The 20630-nt window shown below is 40.1% G+C and overlaps 2 protein-coding genes across 4 annotated transcripts in view; one reads left to right on the top strand and one right to left on the bottom strand.

Annotated features, from left to right (window-relative positions):
• The window catches only part of LOC113647993 (NACHT, LRR and PYD domains-containing protein 3-like), a 106052-nt gene that overhangs the window by 62791 nt on the left and 22631 nt on the right, over positions 1-20630 (bottom strand). The window lies entirely within an intron of this gene.
• Positions 1-20630, top strand: part of LOC113647555 (NACHT, LRR and PYD domains-containing protein 3-like) — a 291375-nt gene that overhangs the window by 267177 nt on the left and 3568 nt on the right. Inside the window, exons 11-13 of the mRNA XM_047801719.1 lie at positions 12053-12226; positions 13913-14077; positions 14225-14398. Coding sequence (XP_047657675.1) covers positions 12053-12226; positions 13913-14077; positions 14225-14398 — 513 coding nt within the window. The remainder of the gene's footprint in view (positions 1-12052; positions 12227-13912; positions 14078-14224; positions 14399-20630) is intronic.

The following is a 20630-nucleotide window of genomic DNA, read 5'->3' as shown; positions in this document are numbered from 1 at the left end:
CATGTGCCCCTAATAAATAATATCTATAAGTATTGTAAAATCCTGAAAAAAAAAAAAAATAAATCAAGCTCTGGCCTAGTAAAGGCTGAGCACTTCTTTAATTTACTAAACTCAGGACTACTTGAGGTGAAACACCCATAGCACATAATTACAGAGCCAAATGAATGTTGGCTATAATTATCACAATTAACAGCCTTGGCTTAGCTCTCCGAGCCGGTGATTAACATCGGCTCAGCCCTGAGCAGTCAGAGCTGCAGATGCTAGACACAAACCAGTAGGACATGTCTGAAGGCTAAGGATAGCATTAGGCCACAGTACACATAGATCAGAACTAAAAGAGCCGATCAAGAAATGGTCGAAACATGGATATAATATTGACAGTATCAAAATGTGTAAAACTCTTATGGCATTCCAATTGAAATCTTTGGGGCATTAATGTCAGCGGTGAAAATTCATGAAAAATCTTTGTTTTTTTTTTTTGTTTTTTTTCACTTGGCCTACCACTGAAAACTCATAAAGCCCTATATATTAGGTGCTCACATGAAGAGTGCACAAAATTCCCATTTCTTATGGAATAAATAGAACATGCAAAAAATTCCAAAAATAACAAATGAAAACAAACACATAGGTTATCATTTATATATGAATATTTATATATTTCACAATAATTACTAATCTATAATAATCTACTAAAAATCTCTTAGAAGATTTATTTATATTCCAATGGGCAACCTATAAATAGCAAATCAGATTGTTTGATGCCAACAATGTACTATGAAATGGGCAGTTTTGTGGCATTAGCATTTTAATTATAATTAAAATTAAAATAAATAAATCTAAAGTTAATGTGTGTGTTGTTTTAATGTATAATAATAATAATAATAATAATAATAATAATAATAATAATAATAATAATAATAATAATAATAATAATAATAATAATAATAATAATAATCTATCAGCATCTTTCAAAGTTCTGTATAAAGGGTTCTACTTCCTGGCCAATTAGCATTCAGGGTGAATATTTATGTTTTTTAGCTGTTGGCATTAGAGTGCAGGCTCAAATCCTGTAGTATATCTGAAAATTTGATCTGCAGATATTTAGCATTTGCTTAATGATTATAATAAGCTTAACAGTAGTGATATACAGTATTTACTGTGAAAATGTTGTGGAACAGTAGAAAGTTATGACTGGAGCAGAAAGTCAATGCCAAATAACATTAGCATTAAATATTACAGACTTAGATTGGCCAATGTGCTTAACTGAACCTTCATGTATGACTGGTACTAGAATTCCATATAAATTCTGCAAAAATTCAACCAATCAGTCTTGAGATATGAAGAATAGAGCTATAGAGAAACCTTGGATGGACAGATGAATGATAAAAATCATAGATTTTGAGTTCCTGTACATGGTTGTGTAACAGGAAGGAAGCTATTGAAGAAAACTCTTTCAGGCAGCTCAGTTTGTTATGACCTTAACCATATTTGAATCAATTCCAAAATTGGCTCAATTCATCTGCTCATTAAGTCGATAATTCCAAAATCCTACAAACAAACAACCAATGGTTTTTGATATCTATCAGATCTTTCAACATGGACATATAAGCAGATAGACAAACACCCCAAAAACATAATGCCTCCTCCACCTAGTGGCAAAGGCATACATATTTCTTATGATATGTTTTGGCAGTTCCAAAATCACAGGAAAATGTTTCACTAAAGTGTAATTACAAAGACAAGAAACCATTATTTCTTTATGTGGTTTATACTGTGTACTTTGGCAGAAATAATATAATTGTGTATGTAGAATAATGTAACCTTAATAAAATGGACAACACAAAGCTAAACAAACTGTATATGCACCACTTGTCATTACTTAATAGAAATAATAATAAAGCAGAAGAAAACAAATTTTAGTAACTTCTAGTTACTATTAAACTCGTCTCTGTGTAGAGCATTTTATGTATAAACAATTTCAAGATATTGTGTGATATTAAAATATTGTCTTTCCAATGCACTATCCATGATACATAGTTATAAATAAACACTCTGCAAAATCCTTTTTTTCTAACATCACACTGAACAAACGTCTTGATACTTTTCTACAGCCGAAACAATACACTACGGCCCACACAATTTACACCATAGAAATTCATAAAACCAATCTATAAATAACAAAGTTAAAGAAAACACAATAAGTGAATGTATAGCTGAACATGGATGTTTCTAATTGAGGGTTTTGTTTGAAACGACTACTGGAATCTTGTATGTACAGTACCAACAGTAAAATAACCTGCTGAATATAGTTCATCTGCATCAAAAAGGTAGAACATGCATCCTGAGTTTAATATAGCTCAGAACAAGGCCAACACTTACCAAAAAAAAAAGATATATATCATGTGAGTCTCATTTGAAAAGGTCATCTGAGATATAATAAGCAATACTATATAGTGTTTAATTATGCAAAGAATGAATTGGGTTACTGATAGTACTGTGGTCCATTTACTTGGTTGTACTGATGGATTATTTAGATGGGACTGATAGGATTCCTCTCTTAAGCAAATCAATCAAACCTAAATAGAGATTACAGTATGTGTTAAGTTTCATATGTCCCAGTTTCTTATTGGTCTCCAGTTTTACCCCATGCCTGAAAAGCTTGCCCTTTGATGATAATGTGTGTATGTACAGTACGTGTCCCATCCAGCGTGTCTTCCACCTTGCACTCAGTGTTTCTGTGATAATCTCCAGATCAACTATGACCCTGATCCTGAAGATGAAAGTACTGTTATTGGAGATTGTTGGATTGGAAGAGTTAAAAACAAGAAAATCTGTGTCATTCCCATGCTTTTGAGAGTAACTACATAGCGTTACAGTTCAGCTCAAACTGTACATTCATATATTATGTCACATCTTATTTCATTTTGTTGTGGATTTGTTGTGGACGCTCCACAAATCAAACAATAATAAGAAATAAGATAATCTGATTTCTTCCTTACTCGTCTGCCCTTTCCATTCTAAGTTTAAACAAAAGGCAGTGAGTTTGCCTGAGAGACATCAGCACTTCTCTCTCTCTCTCTCTCTCTCTCTCTCTCTCTCTCTCTCTCTCTCTCTCTAGATGCCACTCACACTGCCTGGGAATTAAAGTGTAAGATTGAATGTGGACCCTTTGCTCTGACTCCACCTCCTCGGCAGCAGTAATTACTGATTTTGACAGACACAGTATTGGTCCAGCTGAAGCAGCATGGCTAAGCTATGGCTTAGATCTGAGCACTTCTTGAGATCCCAAAAGATCAGAGAGATCTTTCATTTTACTAATTAAGAGGATGGAAATTAAGGATGTGGCACAAGCAGTCTGAATCCTAACTTTACATTAACCGAAGAAAACATTACCAGGGCTTCTAGTTATCCCGTGTGTGTGTGTTTGTGTGTGTGTGTGTGTGTGTGTGTGTGTGTGTGTGTGTGTGTGTGTGTGTGTGTGTGTGTGTGTGTGTGTGTGTGTGTGTTGTACCTGCTATGGATTGGTGTTGCATGCAGAGTCTTATGCTCAGTGTTTTTGTGATGGACACAAGATTCACCAAGACTGCACATGATACAACATTCACTGATGAATGAATGAATTAATAAAATAAATTAATTAAATTTACCCTTTAGTATTTTAATATAGACTATAATTAAACTATATTATAGGTATTTTTATTTAGGTCTTAGTTTTTGTTCTTATAATTATTTCTTAATTTCGGGCTAAGATATTAGTGTCTTAGAAAATTAACGTTTAACACCTCCTGGTCAAATCAGCTGAATGTTAAATCAGGAATGTTAAGTCTCTGTTTTAGCATCTGACAAAAAAGGACAGAAAAATAACACAGAAAAAAGTTAGATAAAAATAACAACGACTTTTAAGTTAAAATTTTCAAGGAGAACATCAACAGTCTGCTGATATGTTTGGCAACACTTATAGAGCATTCATAAATACCTCATTGGTGTCTTCATTTATGAACCTTTTTTCGACATAGACAGATCTAGCATCATTGGCAGGACAGATCAATAAATCAAAGTAAACACAGAAATGGTCAGATAGCGCTTCATCCTTGATAACAGTGGATGGAATGTTTAGACCTTTGCTAATGAGCAGATCAAGAGTGTGTCCCCTATTGTGCTATCCCGACGTTTCTTGGGTGGTATTTGGGGACTCGCAGCAATAGAGTGGGAAAGCTTAGTTCCAGCAGATACCAGTTTCTCCATTTTCTCTGAAAAGCACAGAAGTGGCGATGTTGAAGAGAAGGAGTGAGAGTGTGATGACATCAGCTGTGATTCTGGTGTTCCTGGAGGTTCGGGAGTGCTATCTTGTATTTCCTGGTTGTTATCCACAGAAACGTCCTTGGGTGTTGATTCACCATCCAGCTGTAGTGAGTTCTGTGGGCAGTTCTCAGCCTGAGCTGTGTCTGTGAACAATAGTTGTTGTGGCTGCGGAGTTTTATCCTTGTCGACTGAATGTCCATCCAAGTGTTGGTGTGAAATCCTGAGTGGACTGGCACACTCAGCTGATGAATGATGAAGGAAGAAAAAGATATTGTCTTTAAGCAAACTAGCACCTAGTTTGTTTGGGTGGATACCATCTCTGTTAAAAAGTTGCCTTTGACTCCAGAAGATATTAAATTTTAATGTAATTCAGTCCTCTCATGGTGCAGGTTTTTTTGCAGCCATGAATTTAAACTCAGTAGCCGAGAAAACATATTTGTTCCTCTGGCTGGGAGAGGTCCACTGATGAATGATTGAACTTTCAGTCTTGCAAGTGTTTCAAAAAGTTCATTGAAATCCCTCTTGAGGAGCTCAGACTGCTCTTTCCAAATATCATTCTTTCCCACATGTATGACAGTCCGACTGAGAGACTTATGTTTCATCAGAATGTTGCAAAGTTCCTTGTTAACATCAGAAACCGTTGCCCGAGGAAAACAGTATGTACGAGTAGCCTTGCTTCCAATGTTTCTGATAATAGAGTCACCTACTATCAGTGTGCCTGGCTTGGCTTCTGTCTGAGTGGAGCGCCAATTGATATTGAGCATCTGTTTGCTCCGTTAGCTACTGTCTGATGTGATCTGTGTCCATTTACATTTGGGGATTCTTCACCCAAACCCACTATTGCTTCATATCTATTTTCAAGCCGCAGAGGGGGTGGTGGAATACCAATATTAGCTACTCGAGCTGGACCCATATCAGGGGTAGATGATGCTAATGCAGCACCTTTGGGTCTCGCACCCTGTTTATGTCATCGGTTTGTGTCCTCAATTACTTTAAGTTTCTCTGAGCTCACTCTGACCTGTTTAGAAGCATTAGGTTCACAGGACTCACCAGCTTTATGTTGAGAGGGACCACGATGAAGCTCTGCTGTATGTTCTGGCAGGGTCGGCAGCATCACAAGTAACTTTGTTTCGAGAACTGCAATCTTTTGTAGAAGTCTGTGGCAGTTTGAGCAGCAGGTGGATTGAGATCCAAAAGAAGGCATTTTCTCTTCTGTTTGAGTGTGGGCAGCTGTGTTGTCCTGATTTAGGATTGTAAACTGCCAGCAATAGCAGACTGGTAGACCGCTATGACAAATTCCCCAAGTCGTTGAATATTCCAAATGTCAATATAGTTCCAGGAATTTGTAGTTTTAGTGTGAGTGCCCAATTGTTTAGTTAGAGCACTGTGCTGAACTGCTGGTATTTAAATCAAAAGATAGAGTAAGAATAGTGACATTTCACTGCTTTTGGTTGCCGTCTTTGCGTCTTTCCGCCGATTAACGTTATAGATAAACGCCTCCAGCTCTGACTGCGCGTGCACGCTGCGCGTACCTGTGCTTCTCCGTTCTAATACAGCAGACAGCTGAAGACGCACGTGTGAAACACTACAACACACGCGTGTAAAAGCAAAGTAAATAAAATCGCTCTTGGATCAAACTGATAAATAATTTTCTTTCCCATCGACGACACGTCCTGCATTTTAACGTCATTTTTATTGTTTATTTATGAAAGTAAAAATGATCCTTATAGTTTTAGGGTGGCTGAGATTACAGACAGGGGGCTGAAGCCCCCTAATAAAGGGCTAGAACCCCCCCTGGGTGACACAATTCACAACGCATTCGCCAGGAATCCTTTTTGACGCCGATTATTACAAACATCTCCCTCATATATGGCCATGTGTGTTCAGGAATGTCCTCGTTGTTAGTTACTTTAACATCGGTGACTCCCTCTGAATGAACAGTAGCCATTCCTTTTGTAGGCGCTGCTCATTGTTAGCTCCGCTATCCTTAGTCTATGTCTGATAGCCAGTAAATAATACAGTACACCAGTCACATGGGGAAAAAGCCACACAATGATAGGATGATAGGCTGGAAACAGCGTCCAATGAGAAGGAAGAATACTAAAAGTAACGAGTCCGTTTGGGAAATGTAAGAAGTAAAAAGTACAGATATTTGTGTAAAAATGTAAGGAATAAAAGTCAAAAGTTGTCTGAAAAATAAAAAGTGGAGTAAAGTACTGATACCAGAAAAATGTTCTTAAGTACAGTAACGAAGTATTTTTACTCCGTTACTTCCCACCTCTGGTAGCAACAATTTTGTGAATCTGAGGAGAAAATATACCTCTATACACTTTAGAATTCATTCGGCTGCTCCTGTCTTCTGTCACCAACAAACACTAGTGACCCAGTGCCATTGGAAGCCATGCATGCCCATGCCATCTGTCCTGACTCAGCCCGGACTTTGGCCACGTGAACTTGTTTGTTTATGTTCCTCATCACGTGTCTGCCCTGCCCTCATCTGTTCCTCCCCGTTTCTACACCCGTTCCTAATTGTATATGATTGTCTTTTGTATTTAAGTGTGCCGTGTTGCTGATGGCAGCACGGAATCTACTGTTGTCTTTGTCCTGTCTCTAGTCTGTGTGTTGTTTCGTGTTCCTTTGTTATTAAACCCTGCTTATTTTGGCTATCCTGTGTTTGGGTCCACTTCCTTGCCCCGCATCATGACACCATCACATTGCCTCCAACATGTTTTACAGAGTATGTGGTGTGCTTTGGAACCTAGTTTCATCTGTCCAAAAAATATTGCTCCAGTACTGGACCAGATTCTTTATGTGTTTTTTTTTTTGGCAAAGTCCAGTCTGTATTTTCTATTTTTGAGGCTGAATAATGGTTTGCACCTTTTTACACCCGGTCACTTCATGTGTTGTCTCTGATCTGATAGCCATCTGATTTGTTAAAACTGTTCCATTTACATTAGGCCATATAAATGCGTCTCGGCGAATCGGATATCGATCCGATCTTTCTACTCCTGCCCAAAATGCTAATGTATTTGACCTAATTTCCGGGGTAATTGAAATGGAATACACTTGTGTATGCGGTTGCTACAAAAAACAGCCTTTACTGTTTGTTGCATTTTCGCTGGCAGCAGCAGTGCGTTTTAAGACCCAACGAGACGCCTGGGTGAAAGATTGGAGGAGCGCTGGTGAGAAAACATATTTGTTTCTGGCGCGATGCACGACTCGTGAGTCACCTGTGAGTGACGTAGTTCCGTTTGAGAGGAGTATAGCTCTGACGTATGTGGCTCGAACAACCACATTCATTTACACCTGTCCAGTTTCATCTGAAACGCGTCCCAGACCACCTCCTGAAGGGGTTTGTACCATCGGATTTATATCCGTCTCCAAAACATTTCGGAGGGCATTTAAACCTGGTCTTTTTACCATCAGGTAGCTATCTGATCACAGAAAATGCAGGAAGTGACCAAAAGGGGTGTAAAAAAACCCTTAGACATTGATACACCTACTTCTTGCAGTGTTCTTCACTTCAGTGGATGTTATGAAGGGGTTTTTCTTCACCATGGACAGGATCTTGCTATCATCCACCACTGTTGTCTTTGTGGATGTTCAGGCCTTTTTATGTTCCTCAGCTCACCAATGCGCTCTTTTCTTTTTTGTTTGGCCACTTCTAACATTTCTGATATCTCTCTGATGGATTTCTTCTGTTTTTTTTTTTTTTTTTTATCCTAATGATAGTCTGTTTCAATTCCATTGAGAGTTCTTTTGACCGAAGTTTCCAAATTGAAATCAATTCCTTTTTTTTATCTATGGTTTAAGGAGGGAAAAGCCCATGCAGCTCATGAAATAGCTTTTGAGGCTATTGTCCAATTACCTTTGGTTCCTTGTAAAAGATACACATTACATACAAATTAGGGAGCTGTAATTCCTAAATTTATCTTCCAATTTTGATGTCAATACTCTCATATTACTGAAGAGTGTCTGTACTTTAAGCACATTTTAATTATATAACTGTATTTTGAATATGTTTTGATAAACAGCTTGTAACAAATCGGTCTCAGTGAGTTCTTGGACCTACAGTTACACTAACATTCGGCACTCAAATACTGTGTTTAAATAGAAAGCGGCCAGAAAAGGACAGGACAAAAATTCCACACAACTAGATAGAATACAAATGTATATATTAAGACAGCAGATACAAACACCACCTGTTCACCACTTAGCTGCTTGTCTTTAGTTGGTCCTTAGTTAGGCCTCGCTCAGTCCCTGCAGAAACAATGAATAATCCGAAAAAATAGATAAATCCCAAGGTTGAAGAGAAGAACAAAAAAGTAATCCAATTGTCTCTTGAAACTTAGCAGCCATGAAACTCCACCCTCGTTTCAACTGGAGACCTTTTCCTGGAGAGAACTTGTAGGGAAGCACCAGCATGCACAACTTCCAAACATTGCCTACTTTATTCTCTAGGCCTTCCTTCCTCTCCGGTGTACTCCTTCAAAATAAAAGTCCCTTCAATTACCCATGATAGGGTTTCAACCTAAAAGTCCCCCAAAATTAACAACATAAATAAAGGATGTTGATATAAGGCATACAAACTCAAAACCAGCTCAAAACAAACAATGAACTTAAATTAAGGCCTGAAACACAAATAAAATGATATATATGCATTAACAAAACTGGGCCTCTTTTTAACAGCCAAAAAGCAAGTATGTGCATAATGTATTGTTTTTGTGGGCCTTAATAATGTAGCAAGGCTACAAGCTAAAATAACAAAACCTGTGTTAGTGTCCAAATATATATGGACCTAACTGTACAGCTTGATGTGGTGTAATGAATAGTGAATAGTTTCTACCATAAGAAACTGAATCATTTCTCACTATTTAAGCTTATATTCTGTTTCTCTGTAATTCTGACCAGGAGCTGGAACAAAAAGTCATCACTCTGATGAAGAATGAGCTGAAGAGGTTTAGGAAGCTCCTGAGTCTGGATTACCCAGCATGCACTGAGAGGGAGGTGGAGGATGAGGAGGATCTGCACAGTGTGAGAGACGGAGCGCTGAAGATCACACTGCATGTCCTGAAGAACATGAACCACACAGATCTCGCTAACACACTGCACAACAGTAAGAGCTCTTATTACACAATTATTTAATTAGTTTAAAATCAGAGGAAGAACTTTGTCATTTTATTGTTTTACATCACTTTCATGTATGAAGCTGATCTGTGAGCAAGAGAGTCATCATATTGTATGAGCAGTCTGATGGTAAATGTAATAAAAATGGATCACTTTTATAAACAAGAACCAAATCAGTGACCTGAAAAAAATGATAGAACTCCAATAGAAAATGTACAATTGTGCATTTAAACAGTACAGAATATTGTAATAAATAATAAATATTTATTGTCTTTTTGTCAGAGATAGATAAGAACTCTGAGTATCAGAAACAACTCAAATCCAAACTGGGAGAAAAATCTAAAAGAATTAATGAAGGAATCTCACAGCCTGGAAGCTCAGCACTTCTGAATGAGATCTACACTGAGCTCTACATCACAGAGGGTTGGAGTGGAGACATCAATAATGAACATGAGGTGAGACAGATTGAGGCAGCATCCAGGAGACCAGCAACACAGGAGAAACCCATCAAATGTAATGAGATCTTTAAAGACAAGTCCATCAGAACTGTGCTGACTAAAGGAGTTGCTGGAATTGGAAAAACAGTCTCTGTGCAGAAGTTCATTCTGGACTGGGCTGAAGGAGAAGTAAATCAGGACGTCACCTTCATGTTCCCACTTCCCTTTAGAGAGCTGAATCTGATGAAGCAGAAAAATCTCAGTCTGATGAAACTTCTTCATCACTTTTTCCCAGAAATTAAAGAATTATACTTAATAGACTCCACTGCTTATAAAGTCTTGTTCATCTTTGATAGTCTGGATGAGTGTCGACTTCCTCTAAATTTCCAGAAGAATGAGAGAGTGTGTGATGTGACAGAGTCAGCCTCAGTGGATGTGCTGCTGACAAACCTCATCAAGGGGAATCTGCTTCCCTCTGCTCTCCTCTGGATAACCACAAGACCAGGAGCAGCCAATCAGATCCCTCCTAAGTGTGTAGACCTGGTAACAGAGATACGAGGGTTCAGTGATCCTCAGAAAGAGGAGTACTTCAGGAAGAGGATCAGTGATCAGAGCCTGGCCAATAAAATCATCACACACCTGAAGTCTTCAAGAAGCCTCTACATCATGTGCCACATCCCAGTCTTCTGCTGGATCTCAGCCACTGTTCTAGAGAGAATGTTGGGTGAAGCAGAGGGTGGAGAGATCCCCAAGACTCTTACTCAAATGTTCACACACTTCCTGATCTTTCAGATCAAACACAAGGATCAAAAGTACCATCAGAAATGTGACCCTGATCCTCAGCAGACCACAGAGAGTATCATGGCACTGGGAAAACTGGCTTTCCACCAGATGGAGAAAGGAAACCTGATCTTCTATGAGGAAGACCTGAGAGAGTGTGGCATTGATGTCAGAGAAGTGTCAGTGTACTCAGGAGTGTGTACTCAGATCTTCAGAGAGGAGTTTGGGCTTCACCTGGGGAAGGTGTTCAGCTTCATACATCTGAGTGTTCAGGAGTTTCTGGCTGCTTTATACACATTAATGTCTTTCATTCTGAAGAAGACAAATGTGTTGCAAAGCACTGGCTTCTTCAGTTACTTCAGAAATCCAAACATGTCTGATCTCCTGAAGTCTGCAGTGGACAAGGCCATACAGAGTAAGAATGGACACCTGGACCTGTTCCTCCGCTTCCTTCTGGGTCTCTCATTGGAGTCCAATCAGACTCCCTTAAAAGGCTTAATGCCACAGACAGGAAGTAGCTCTCAGAACGAACAGGAAATAATCAAGTACATCAAGGAGAAGATCAGGGAGAATCCATCTCCAGAGAAATCCATCAATCTGTTCCACTGTCTGAATGAACTGAATGATCACTCTCTAGTGCAGGAAGTACAGACTTATGTGAACAGTGGAGGTAACAGATGCCTCAGTGACACCAGACTCTCTCCTGATCAGTGGTCAGCTCTGGTGTTTGTGTTACTGAACTCAGAACAGGAGCTGGATGTGTTTGATTTGAGGAAATATGATCCATCAGATGAATGTCTTCTGAGACTGCTGCCAGTGGTCAAAGCCTACAGAAAAGTGGAGTGAGTAATTTTAATTTTTAAAAAAGTTTATACAGAAATTGCAAAAGGTAACAGTTGTGTGGGCATCACCAGCTTCATTAAAAAAAAAGAAAAGATAAACATGGTCAGGGTTTTCCTCAGGTAGATGGGTTTTCCTCAGCCTTCAAATTATTAAAACAATGAAAATTATATTGTAAAAGTATTCATTTAAACAAAGAAAAAAGCAACAACAAAAACAATAAAAGTGGACAAAATTTACAAAGCAATGTAAGAGACTTAACAATGTCTACAGGAAACACATTATTGTTGCTAAAAGTGGTTCTAACTGCTAAATACATGCAATACTGAATTATAGGGTGAATTTTTTTTCCTAAATGGTTTTACACGTTGGTTTACTTTTTGGGAGAAATGACTACAGTACATATTGTTCTGTTAAGATCTTTTATTGTCATCTGAGGCTGTTTAACTGTGAACATTTTTTTTTATATAAAAGTTAATAACTAGCTATTATTAACAATAAAGACATAACATTTTACTGCATTATTAATTTTAATAATATTGAACTCTATTTGTTTTCTGTTTCAGACTCCGTCGGTGTAATCTAACAGTGCGTAGCTTTAGTGTTCTGTCCTCAGCTCTTATCTCAAACTTCTACACACTGAGAGAACTAAACCTGAGTGAGAATAACCTGCAGGATTCAGGGGTGAAGCTGCTTTCTGCTGGACTGGAGAGTCCACATTGTACACTGGAGAAACTGGAGTAAGATCATCAGATTATACTGTTCTCTTTCCAGTTTTAAAAACATATCTTTTTGTTAAAGAAATTTACATCTCCAGAGAGAGTCTTGTGGTTGACCGTATCAAACGCTGCTGAAAGGTCAAGGAGGATGTGGACGGATGACCTAGCAACATACAGGTTTGGCTGATCTGGTAGCATGTAGTTTCTCAGAGACATCCAAAAGGGCTGTCTCTGTAGAGTGAGCTGCTTTAAAGCCAGACTGTTGGGGTCTTGGAGGTTGTTCTGTGAGAGATAGACAGACAGTTGATTATAGACAATGTGTTCAAGAATTTTTGAAAGAAACGAGAGAAGTGATACCGGTCTGTAGTTACTGATGTCTGATGGATCCAGAGCAGGTTTCTTTAGGATGGGGATATCTCTTGTTCTCTTGCAAGTGGTACCTGACAAGATGCTATGGATCTACTGATGATAGTGGTAATGAAGGGCAGAAGGTCTTGTGAGATGGTCTGGAGCATAGTGGAAGGGAGTGGATCCAATGGGCAGGTGGTAGGATTGCCAGACTGGATGAGTTGTAAAATCTCTTCTGCTGCTACAACGCGACAACGAAGATGTAGGGGAATCCATACTGTGAGATGTAGGTGCAGTCAGGGCTGAAGTGAAGGACCTGCAGATTTCCTCAATCTTCTCCTGGAAAAAAGAAGCAAAGTCTTCTGCAGTCATGGAGGATGAAGAAGGTGGAGCCAGTGGGTTGACTAAATTAACTGGCTTGTGTTGATATGATAAAAAAAGAGACTCGTGAAATGTACACACTTCACTCCACAACAATTCCCTTGATTCCCAAGATTGGTCTGGGTGGTGTTGAGGGACCGGTTGTACTCTGAGTACCAGCTCATCAGGTTCTGCACCTCTGCTGAACTGATTCATCATTCTTCTGTCAAAGAGCAATTCAATCACTGTTGTGTCATCTGCAAACATTATGATGGGGTTAGGTATGAATGCAAGAACACGTTAGAGAGAATGTGAATTATATAAAGAGAGTAGAGGACGGGGCTTAGTATGCATCCCTGTCGTGTGCTAGTCCTCAGAGTTGTGGAGGACAGATGGAGGCCCAGTCTCACTGTCTGAGGACGATCTTACAGAAAGTTCAGGATCTAGTTCAGCATGGTGATGAACTATTGGAGTTTTGAGTTCAGTTTTGTTTTGGATGACAGTATTTATAACAGAGCTGTATATCATCTGCAGGACAGTGTGAGAGGTTGTATCAGGAGGGTTATCAGGAATGGCTGCTGGTGTAAAACCTGTGCCAAATTAAATATGCAGACCAGATGATCTGCTTTAGCAACCCCGAATAGGAATCAGCTGAATGAGGAAGGAAAACAACAACAATGTAGATAAACAAGAATTCAATTTTGTACATGAATCCAAGGAAATATTTGATATAAATAGACAAAAAAAACTTCTAATACAATGGGGAGATAAAGACAAGATTGCAGAAACAGTGTATTTACATATTTACATTACCTTCTCAGCAGAAGTTTAGTCCAAACAGCTTAGCCACTGAGCTAACAAAAAATCTAACAGTTCAACAGTTATTTTAAAGTAAGATCTTTAGTAAGATAAACAAGATATAAAATCTGTGGTATTTAGAAGGCTTCATTGTGAAAGAAACAGTTTCTTACAAGATATTACTCTCTCACTGTTATCCAGTCTTCGTGATTGTAACCTGACAGAGGAAAGCTGTAGAGTTCTGTCCTCAGTACTCACCTACAGACTGCGAAAATTGAACCTGAGTGACAATAAACTGCAGGATTCAGGAGTGAAGCTGCTTTCTGATGGACTGAAGAATCCACACTGTACACTGGAGAAAGTGGAGTAAGACATATCACACACACACACACACACACACACACACACACACACACACACACACACACACACACACACACACACACACAGTAACATTTTCCTCCATTGCTAAGTAATACTCATATTCTTTATATATAATCATTTCTCTTCCAGTCTGCGTGGGTGTAATCTGACAGAGGAAAGCTGTAGGTTTCTGTCCTCAGTTCTCAGCTCAAACTCCTCCAGACTGACAGAACTGGACCTGAGTCGCAATAAACTGCAGGATTCAGGAGTGAAGCTGCTCTCTGATGGACTGAAGAGTCCACACTGTACACTGGAGAAACTGGAGTAAGATCAATTTAAATTTTTGAAATTTATTTTTTTATTGATTTCTCAATAACAATCAAGAGCAGACCCAAGTCACTAAATAAATATCATACTCAGCGATGTATCGGCACACTCTGTAAGATGAAGGGAAAGGCAAACAAGAACAAGGCCTTCCAAGGAAAAAGAGAAGGAGGGGGAACCCACAGATCCTAGACTAAGGTCTTGATTTGTTCAAATAATTTCCATAAAGATGCCCACACCAGGTTTTTCCAAAGGCAAGGGTTTAGCCACTTGTGCCAACCACAACTTGACAGGTGGTATCTGAGAAGACGAATGTTGTGGATGTTTTGAAAATATTGCATGCTGGTAGGCACATTCAAGAGGAAAAGTGTCACAATTTAGTTCACAAGAGATGAATATCTCTGATCATTCATTACATTGAGTTTTTACAAACATGATTCAAACGCAGAGATTGAAGACATGAAAACATTGTCGGTCATTGGCTACATTACAATGCCTGATTATCTCCTGATCAGGAGAACCTTGCCAAGGTCTGCATGAGCTGAATTTGAGCCTTGAGAAGTTTGGAGCCAGCATTTTCTGTACAATTTTATACACCTCAGAACCGCTGAAATGGTTGAATTTTCTTATAGTCTAAGAACATATACATAAATGTTATTTTACTCTTGAGCTACCACAGTTTCCTGGGTGAGATATGTCCTATGTATGAATATAAAGTTTTTTGCTCCTGTATAGAATTCAATGTCAATTGAATCAATGTCATTTAATTAAATTTCTTAAAGGGTTAAATGACGAGGACGTTTTACGGGTCTATTTAAGCCCTTAAAAGGTGTAATTTATAAAAGGCAATAAAAGGCAAATGACCGGCCTCCAAACTTTTTATATTTATACTTGGGAGTGACCAGAGAGGTATGTCCAATTGAGCGAAGAGATCTAGCTGGTTGGTAGACCTTTATTAATTCGGCGAGGTAGGCCGGAGCCAGACTATTGATGGCCGTGAACACAAACAGCAGACCTTATATTCCATTCTAAACCGCACTGGAAGCCAGTGAAGTGAGTGGAGGTCAGGGATGATGTGTGAGCGTTTGGAGGTGTTGGAGAGAAGATGTGCGTTTTGTACCATTTGGAGCCGATTGAGATGTGATTGATTAAGTCCAGTGTAGAGAGCATTACAGTAGTCAATCCTCAAGCTGACGAAGGCATGTATAGCTTTTTAAAGGTCAGCTTGGGACAAGAATGATTTGACCTTGCTGAGTAGTCTTAGCTGGTAAAAGCTCGCCTTCACTACTGCACTGATCTGTATATCGAAGTGCATACTCTTGTCAAAGATAACACCCAGGTTACGCATGGTAGGTGCAAACTGAGGTGTTAGAGGACCATAAATAAGAGAACTGCTGGGTGAATCTGGGCCAAACACGATGTACTCAGTCATTCAGATGAAGGAAGCTCTAGGAAAGCCACTGTATGATATCCTGAAGGCAATTATGGAGAGTGTCAAATGCAGAACGATTATTTACAATCACAGGGATGGGACCTATGATGTCAACAGCCTCCTTCAAAATCCTGGAAGGAACAGCATCTAGAGGGCAGGTCTACCAGAGTAACTGCATCAAAGTTCTCTAGCATGCATTGCGCTGCACAAGTAGACATGACAACAATGGGGGGACAAAAAATCATCGACTGTAGATGAGGTAATAATGCAACGGCGATGAGGGGCAGTAGATGTTGGTGCAGGTGAAACAGCACAAATGTCAAACCGTATGAGAGATGGGAAAATCCATGACCTCACAAGTTGACACAATCACCCCACGAGAGATAATAAAGTCAAGAGTGTGACCTATGGGTGGGACAGGAAATGGATTGAGCCAGATCTAATGAGTCTAAAAGTCTTAAATTCAATAGCAGCCTTAAATTCAATAGCAGGTTTATCAGAGGGGCAGCAAGCATCAATGTTAAAGTCACCACAGATTAGAAGATTGTCAAACTTTGCTAAAAACTCTGTCAGAAACTCTGAGAACTCAATTAAAAAATCCTTGTTTAATTTGGGTGGCCGGTAGATTACTGCACATAAAATCGGACAGGGTAGTATAAGCACAAATACTTGTAACTCGAAGCTGGAATACCCTCTAGTGGACAACTGGCGGCACTTTCAGGGACTGTCTATGTATGGTGGCTATCCCCCCACCCTACCCGTTTGCCACGGCATGTTAAGGTAAAGGTAACCAGAGGGGAGGATTTCCGAAAAGGCACTGACGTCACCTGGAGGAAGCCAGGTTTTGGTGAGGATTAACAGATCCAAATTGTGAGAGGAGATGACATCAAATGTTTTGCTATTGAGTGATCTGGTGTTACAAAGTGACAAAGTGACAGGCAACGATGTCACACGACTGAGGTTTCCTTGGACACAACCCCGGTTGGATGTTTCAACGCGGCGGGGACAAGGAAATGGAACACCAGTGTTGGAGCCAACCGGCCAAAGCCATCGGTAGCATTTCCACAATCTAGCATTGCCAAATTCTGGTTGATCTTGACACTTCGGAGACGGAGAATCCAGGTGAGTCCTCAGCCTGACATCTAACCCGCCTCTCCGACTGCGTCTGGTAGCAGACAGAAAGGGCGTCTCAGGAAAGGAGGAATTAATGTCAACGGTGGCGGTGGTGGTTTAAAGGACTGGGTTTTTAAGAGGTGATTAGTTGTACAACGCAGTTCCATCAACGTGGTACGATCATACACAGTAAACGACAAGACAGTAGCAAAAACATGAAAAAGAAGAGGAGCAAGTGGCAGGCTAAACACAGTGGTGCCATCTTGATTGCAAGTGGCAGGCTATACAGGAGTCGTGATAAGGGGCAACCCTGGCTACAGGAAATGGAGTAAGAGTAAAGAAGTCTAAATAGGTGAGTAAATTTAGGGCCCAAATAAAACTTCTCCACCATTTAAAACAGAAAACCTCATTCAACCATCCATCAAGGGATATTAGAGCAGCTGGGTCATCATCTACAGTCAGATTATGTATTATATTCAGTAAAGAGTGTATGTTGTCTGAGCAATGCCAAATCAACTTGCATAATGACCTTAAAATTGTGATCAAACTTTAGCCCGTTGCACCAAGAAAACAGAATCGTAGATGGGAAAAGAGAGACAGGAAGGTCAATAAACACAGGCAAACAGTCAGCAAGGCAAAAGTACAGACGAGGGCAAGCTAAATAGAGAATAATACAATAATCGATAGTAATGGTCATAAACAGAAAACACACAATGAGCACAAGGCAAAACAAAGGCTTGGTTTGCACAGAGTGACGATACTCTGCGTGGTGCATTTAGTGAACATTGTTTAAATACCAGCAAAGAACCAGGAAGTACTGTGGAGAACGCCCACCTCGGGGGAGTGGCAGGGGTTGTTCTGACAATGACACACAGTTTGATGTATTCTTTTCCTATTTAAGAATCAGACTGAAAGAGGCAGTGTTGCAGCACTCTGGAGTGTCATTTAAAAGATTTCCAAGTACTGACATAAAAATAGCGGAATGTTCAGGAGAAATTTTTATAAAATTCTAGTGGAAAGCCATTGAGCCCCAAAGCTTTCCTATGAAGAATAAACTGAATAGAAGCAAGAATTTCTTTTTTTTAAAGGATAGTTAAATAGCATCTAATCATCCTCTGAGATTGAAGGCCAAGCTTTTGTGTTTAAAATGTTCTAATTCTGACAGATGTCTGTGATGTTAAGACTCCATGATCCTGAAATTTAATCAGCTCTTTAAAACAAACCCGTCTCCCTTCATGTCGTTAATGAACATTTAGCCACTTGCCGTTAACCCGTGAAAGCCATCTGCTAATGCTTGACAACACTAAAAGAAATCAATTGCTCTCCAGGACTAAAGCAGTTAAAAAATAGCAACAATTTTTGGCTCTACACAAAGTAACGTTTAATTTAATTTTACTTTACCAAATAGTTCAGAAAATTATCAGTTAACTCTAAACTATTCAGAATCAGAATCAGAAAGATATTTATCATATCTTATTGAATAACTTAATGGATCTTATTGGATAATGATTTTGCTCATTGCTCCTCATGCTCACGGTGTCTGAGACCTCTCCACCAACAAGCCACTGGGAAGTGGCACAGCATAGCACTTCCTCAAACCAACTCCTTAACCGCTCCTTAACAAGCTGTACAAATAGGAAATTCACAGTCATCTTATCTTACTTGTTCTGCTGGAGTCCCTCAAGGCTCAATACTGGGGCCGATTTTATTCAGTCTCTATGTAAATAACTTACCAAATGCCTGTTCAAATATCAAAATGCAATTATACGCTGACGATACAGTATTGTATAATCACACAAAAACAAAACAAGAAGCTGCTGCAATACTTTCTGGGGCCATGGTACCAGTGTCCCTTTGGCTCAGAAACTCATGTTTACATCTGAATACTACAAAATCTGTCTGCATGTTCTTCTCACGGCAGCCAGCAGAGGGGCCAGAGCCATCTCTCTTAGTCAGTGGAGAGAGACTAGATGTGGTAGAACAATTTAAGTATCTTGGTGTGGTCTTTGATTCACATCTGACATTTAAACAACATGTTAAAAAAATCAAATATTATAAAATTTAACATAAAATTTCCAACATATAGGGCCTTTACTTACTGTTGAGTCAGCAAAGGCTTATATGTATGCAATGATATTTACTCACATATCTTAGTGTTATGGGGGCATGGTGGCTTAGTGGTTAGCATGTTCGCCTCACACCTCCAGGGTTGGGGGTTCGATTCCCGCCTCCGCCTTGTGTGTGTGGAGTTTGCATGTTCTCCCCGTGCCTCGGGGGTTTCCTCCGGGTACTCCGGTTTCCTCCCCCGGTCCAAAGGCATGCATGGTAGGTTGATTGGCATCTCTGGAAAATTGTCAATTGTGTGTGAGTGAATGAGAGTGTGTGTGTGCCCTGTGATGGGTTGGCACTCCGTCCAGAGTGTATCCTGCCTTGATGCCCGATGACACCTGAGATAGGCACAGGCTCCCCATGACCCGAGAAGTTCGGATAAGCGGTAGAAAATGAATGAATGAACTTACTGTTATACAACTTGGTCTCATACAACTGAGAGCATCTTAAAACCCCTCAAGTCTCTCTTCAAGAAACATTGAAAATTCTTGACAGGAAGCCTATACATTTTCATCACTGTAATATTCTAAGTAAATATAATATTCTAGATCTTGACAGTTATCAGACATTTTTGGATTTCTGTTCTGTCTCATTTTTAAAGTTTTGAAAGGGCTTGGCCCATCACCAAGTACACACTAGAGCATTAAGCAAAGGAGACTGTAATGTACAATGGCGCGGAGCTAAATTTATCCAAATGGTGGTGTCTATCAGTGGCACACAGTCATGGAATACATTACCAGCTCAAGTTAGGAATTGTGACAATTACTTAACCTTTAAAAAAAAAACCTTAAACAATGGCTGAAATCAAACCAACGATGTATGTAAATCATTCTCTTATGTAATGTCCATCCATCCATCCTTCTACCTCTTATCCGGGGCCAGGTCACGGCGGCAGCAGTCCAAGCAGGGATGCCCAGACTTCCTCCAGCTCTTCCGGGGGAATACCGAGGCGTTCCCAGGCCAGCCGAGAGACATAGTCCCTCCAGCGTGTAATAGGTCTTCCCCGGGGCCTCCTCCCGGTTGGACATGCCCGGAACACCTCCCCAGGGAGGCGTCCAGGAGGCATCCGAAACAGATGACCGAGCCACCTCAGCTGACTCCTCTCGATTTGGAGGAGCAGCGGCTCTACTCTGAGCTCCTCCCGAGTGACCGAGCTCCTCTATCTCTAAGGGAGCGCCCAGCCACCCTGCGGATGAAACTCATTTCGGCCGCCTGTATCCGGGATCTCGTCCTTTCGGTCATGACCCAAAGCTCATGACCATAGGTAAGGGTAGGAACGTAGATCGACTGGTAAATAGAGAGCTTCGCCTTATGGCTCAGCTCTTTCTTCACCACAACAGATCGGTATATCGACCGCATCACTGCAGAAGATACAACAATCTGCCTGTCGATCTCCTGCTCCATCCTTCCCTCACTCGTGAACGAGACCCCAAGATACTTAAACTCCTCCATTTGAGGCAGGAGCTCTCCACCAACCTGAAGGGGGCAAGCCACCCTTTTCCGACTGAGTACCATGGCCTCGGACTTGGAGGTGCTGATTCTCATCCCCGCCGCTTCACACTCGGCTGCAAACCATCT

The sequence above is a fragment of the Tachysurus fulvidraco genome, chromosome 16 (genome assembly GCF_022655615.1).
Source record: "Tachysurus fulvidraco isolate hzauxx_2018 chromosome 16, HZAU_PFXX_2.0, whole genome shotgun sequence".
NCBI classification, from domain to species: Eukaryota; Metazoa; Chordata; class Actinopteri; order Siluriformes; family Bagridae; genus Tachysurus; species Tachysurus fulvidraco.
Note: the sequence above shows the minus strand (reverse complement) of the source record. Positions and strands in the feature narration are given on the sequence as shown.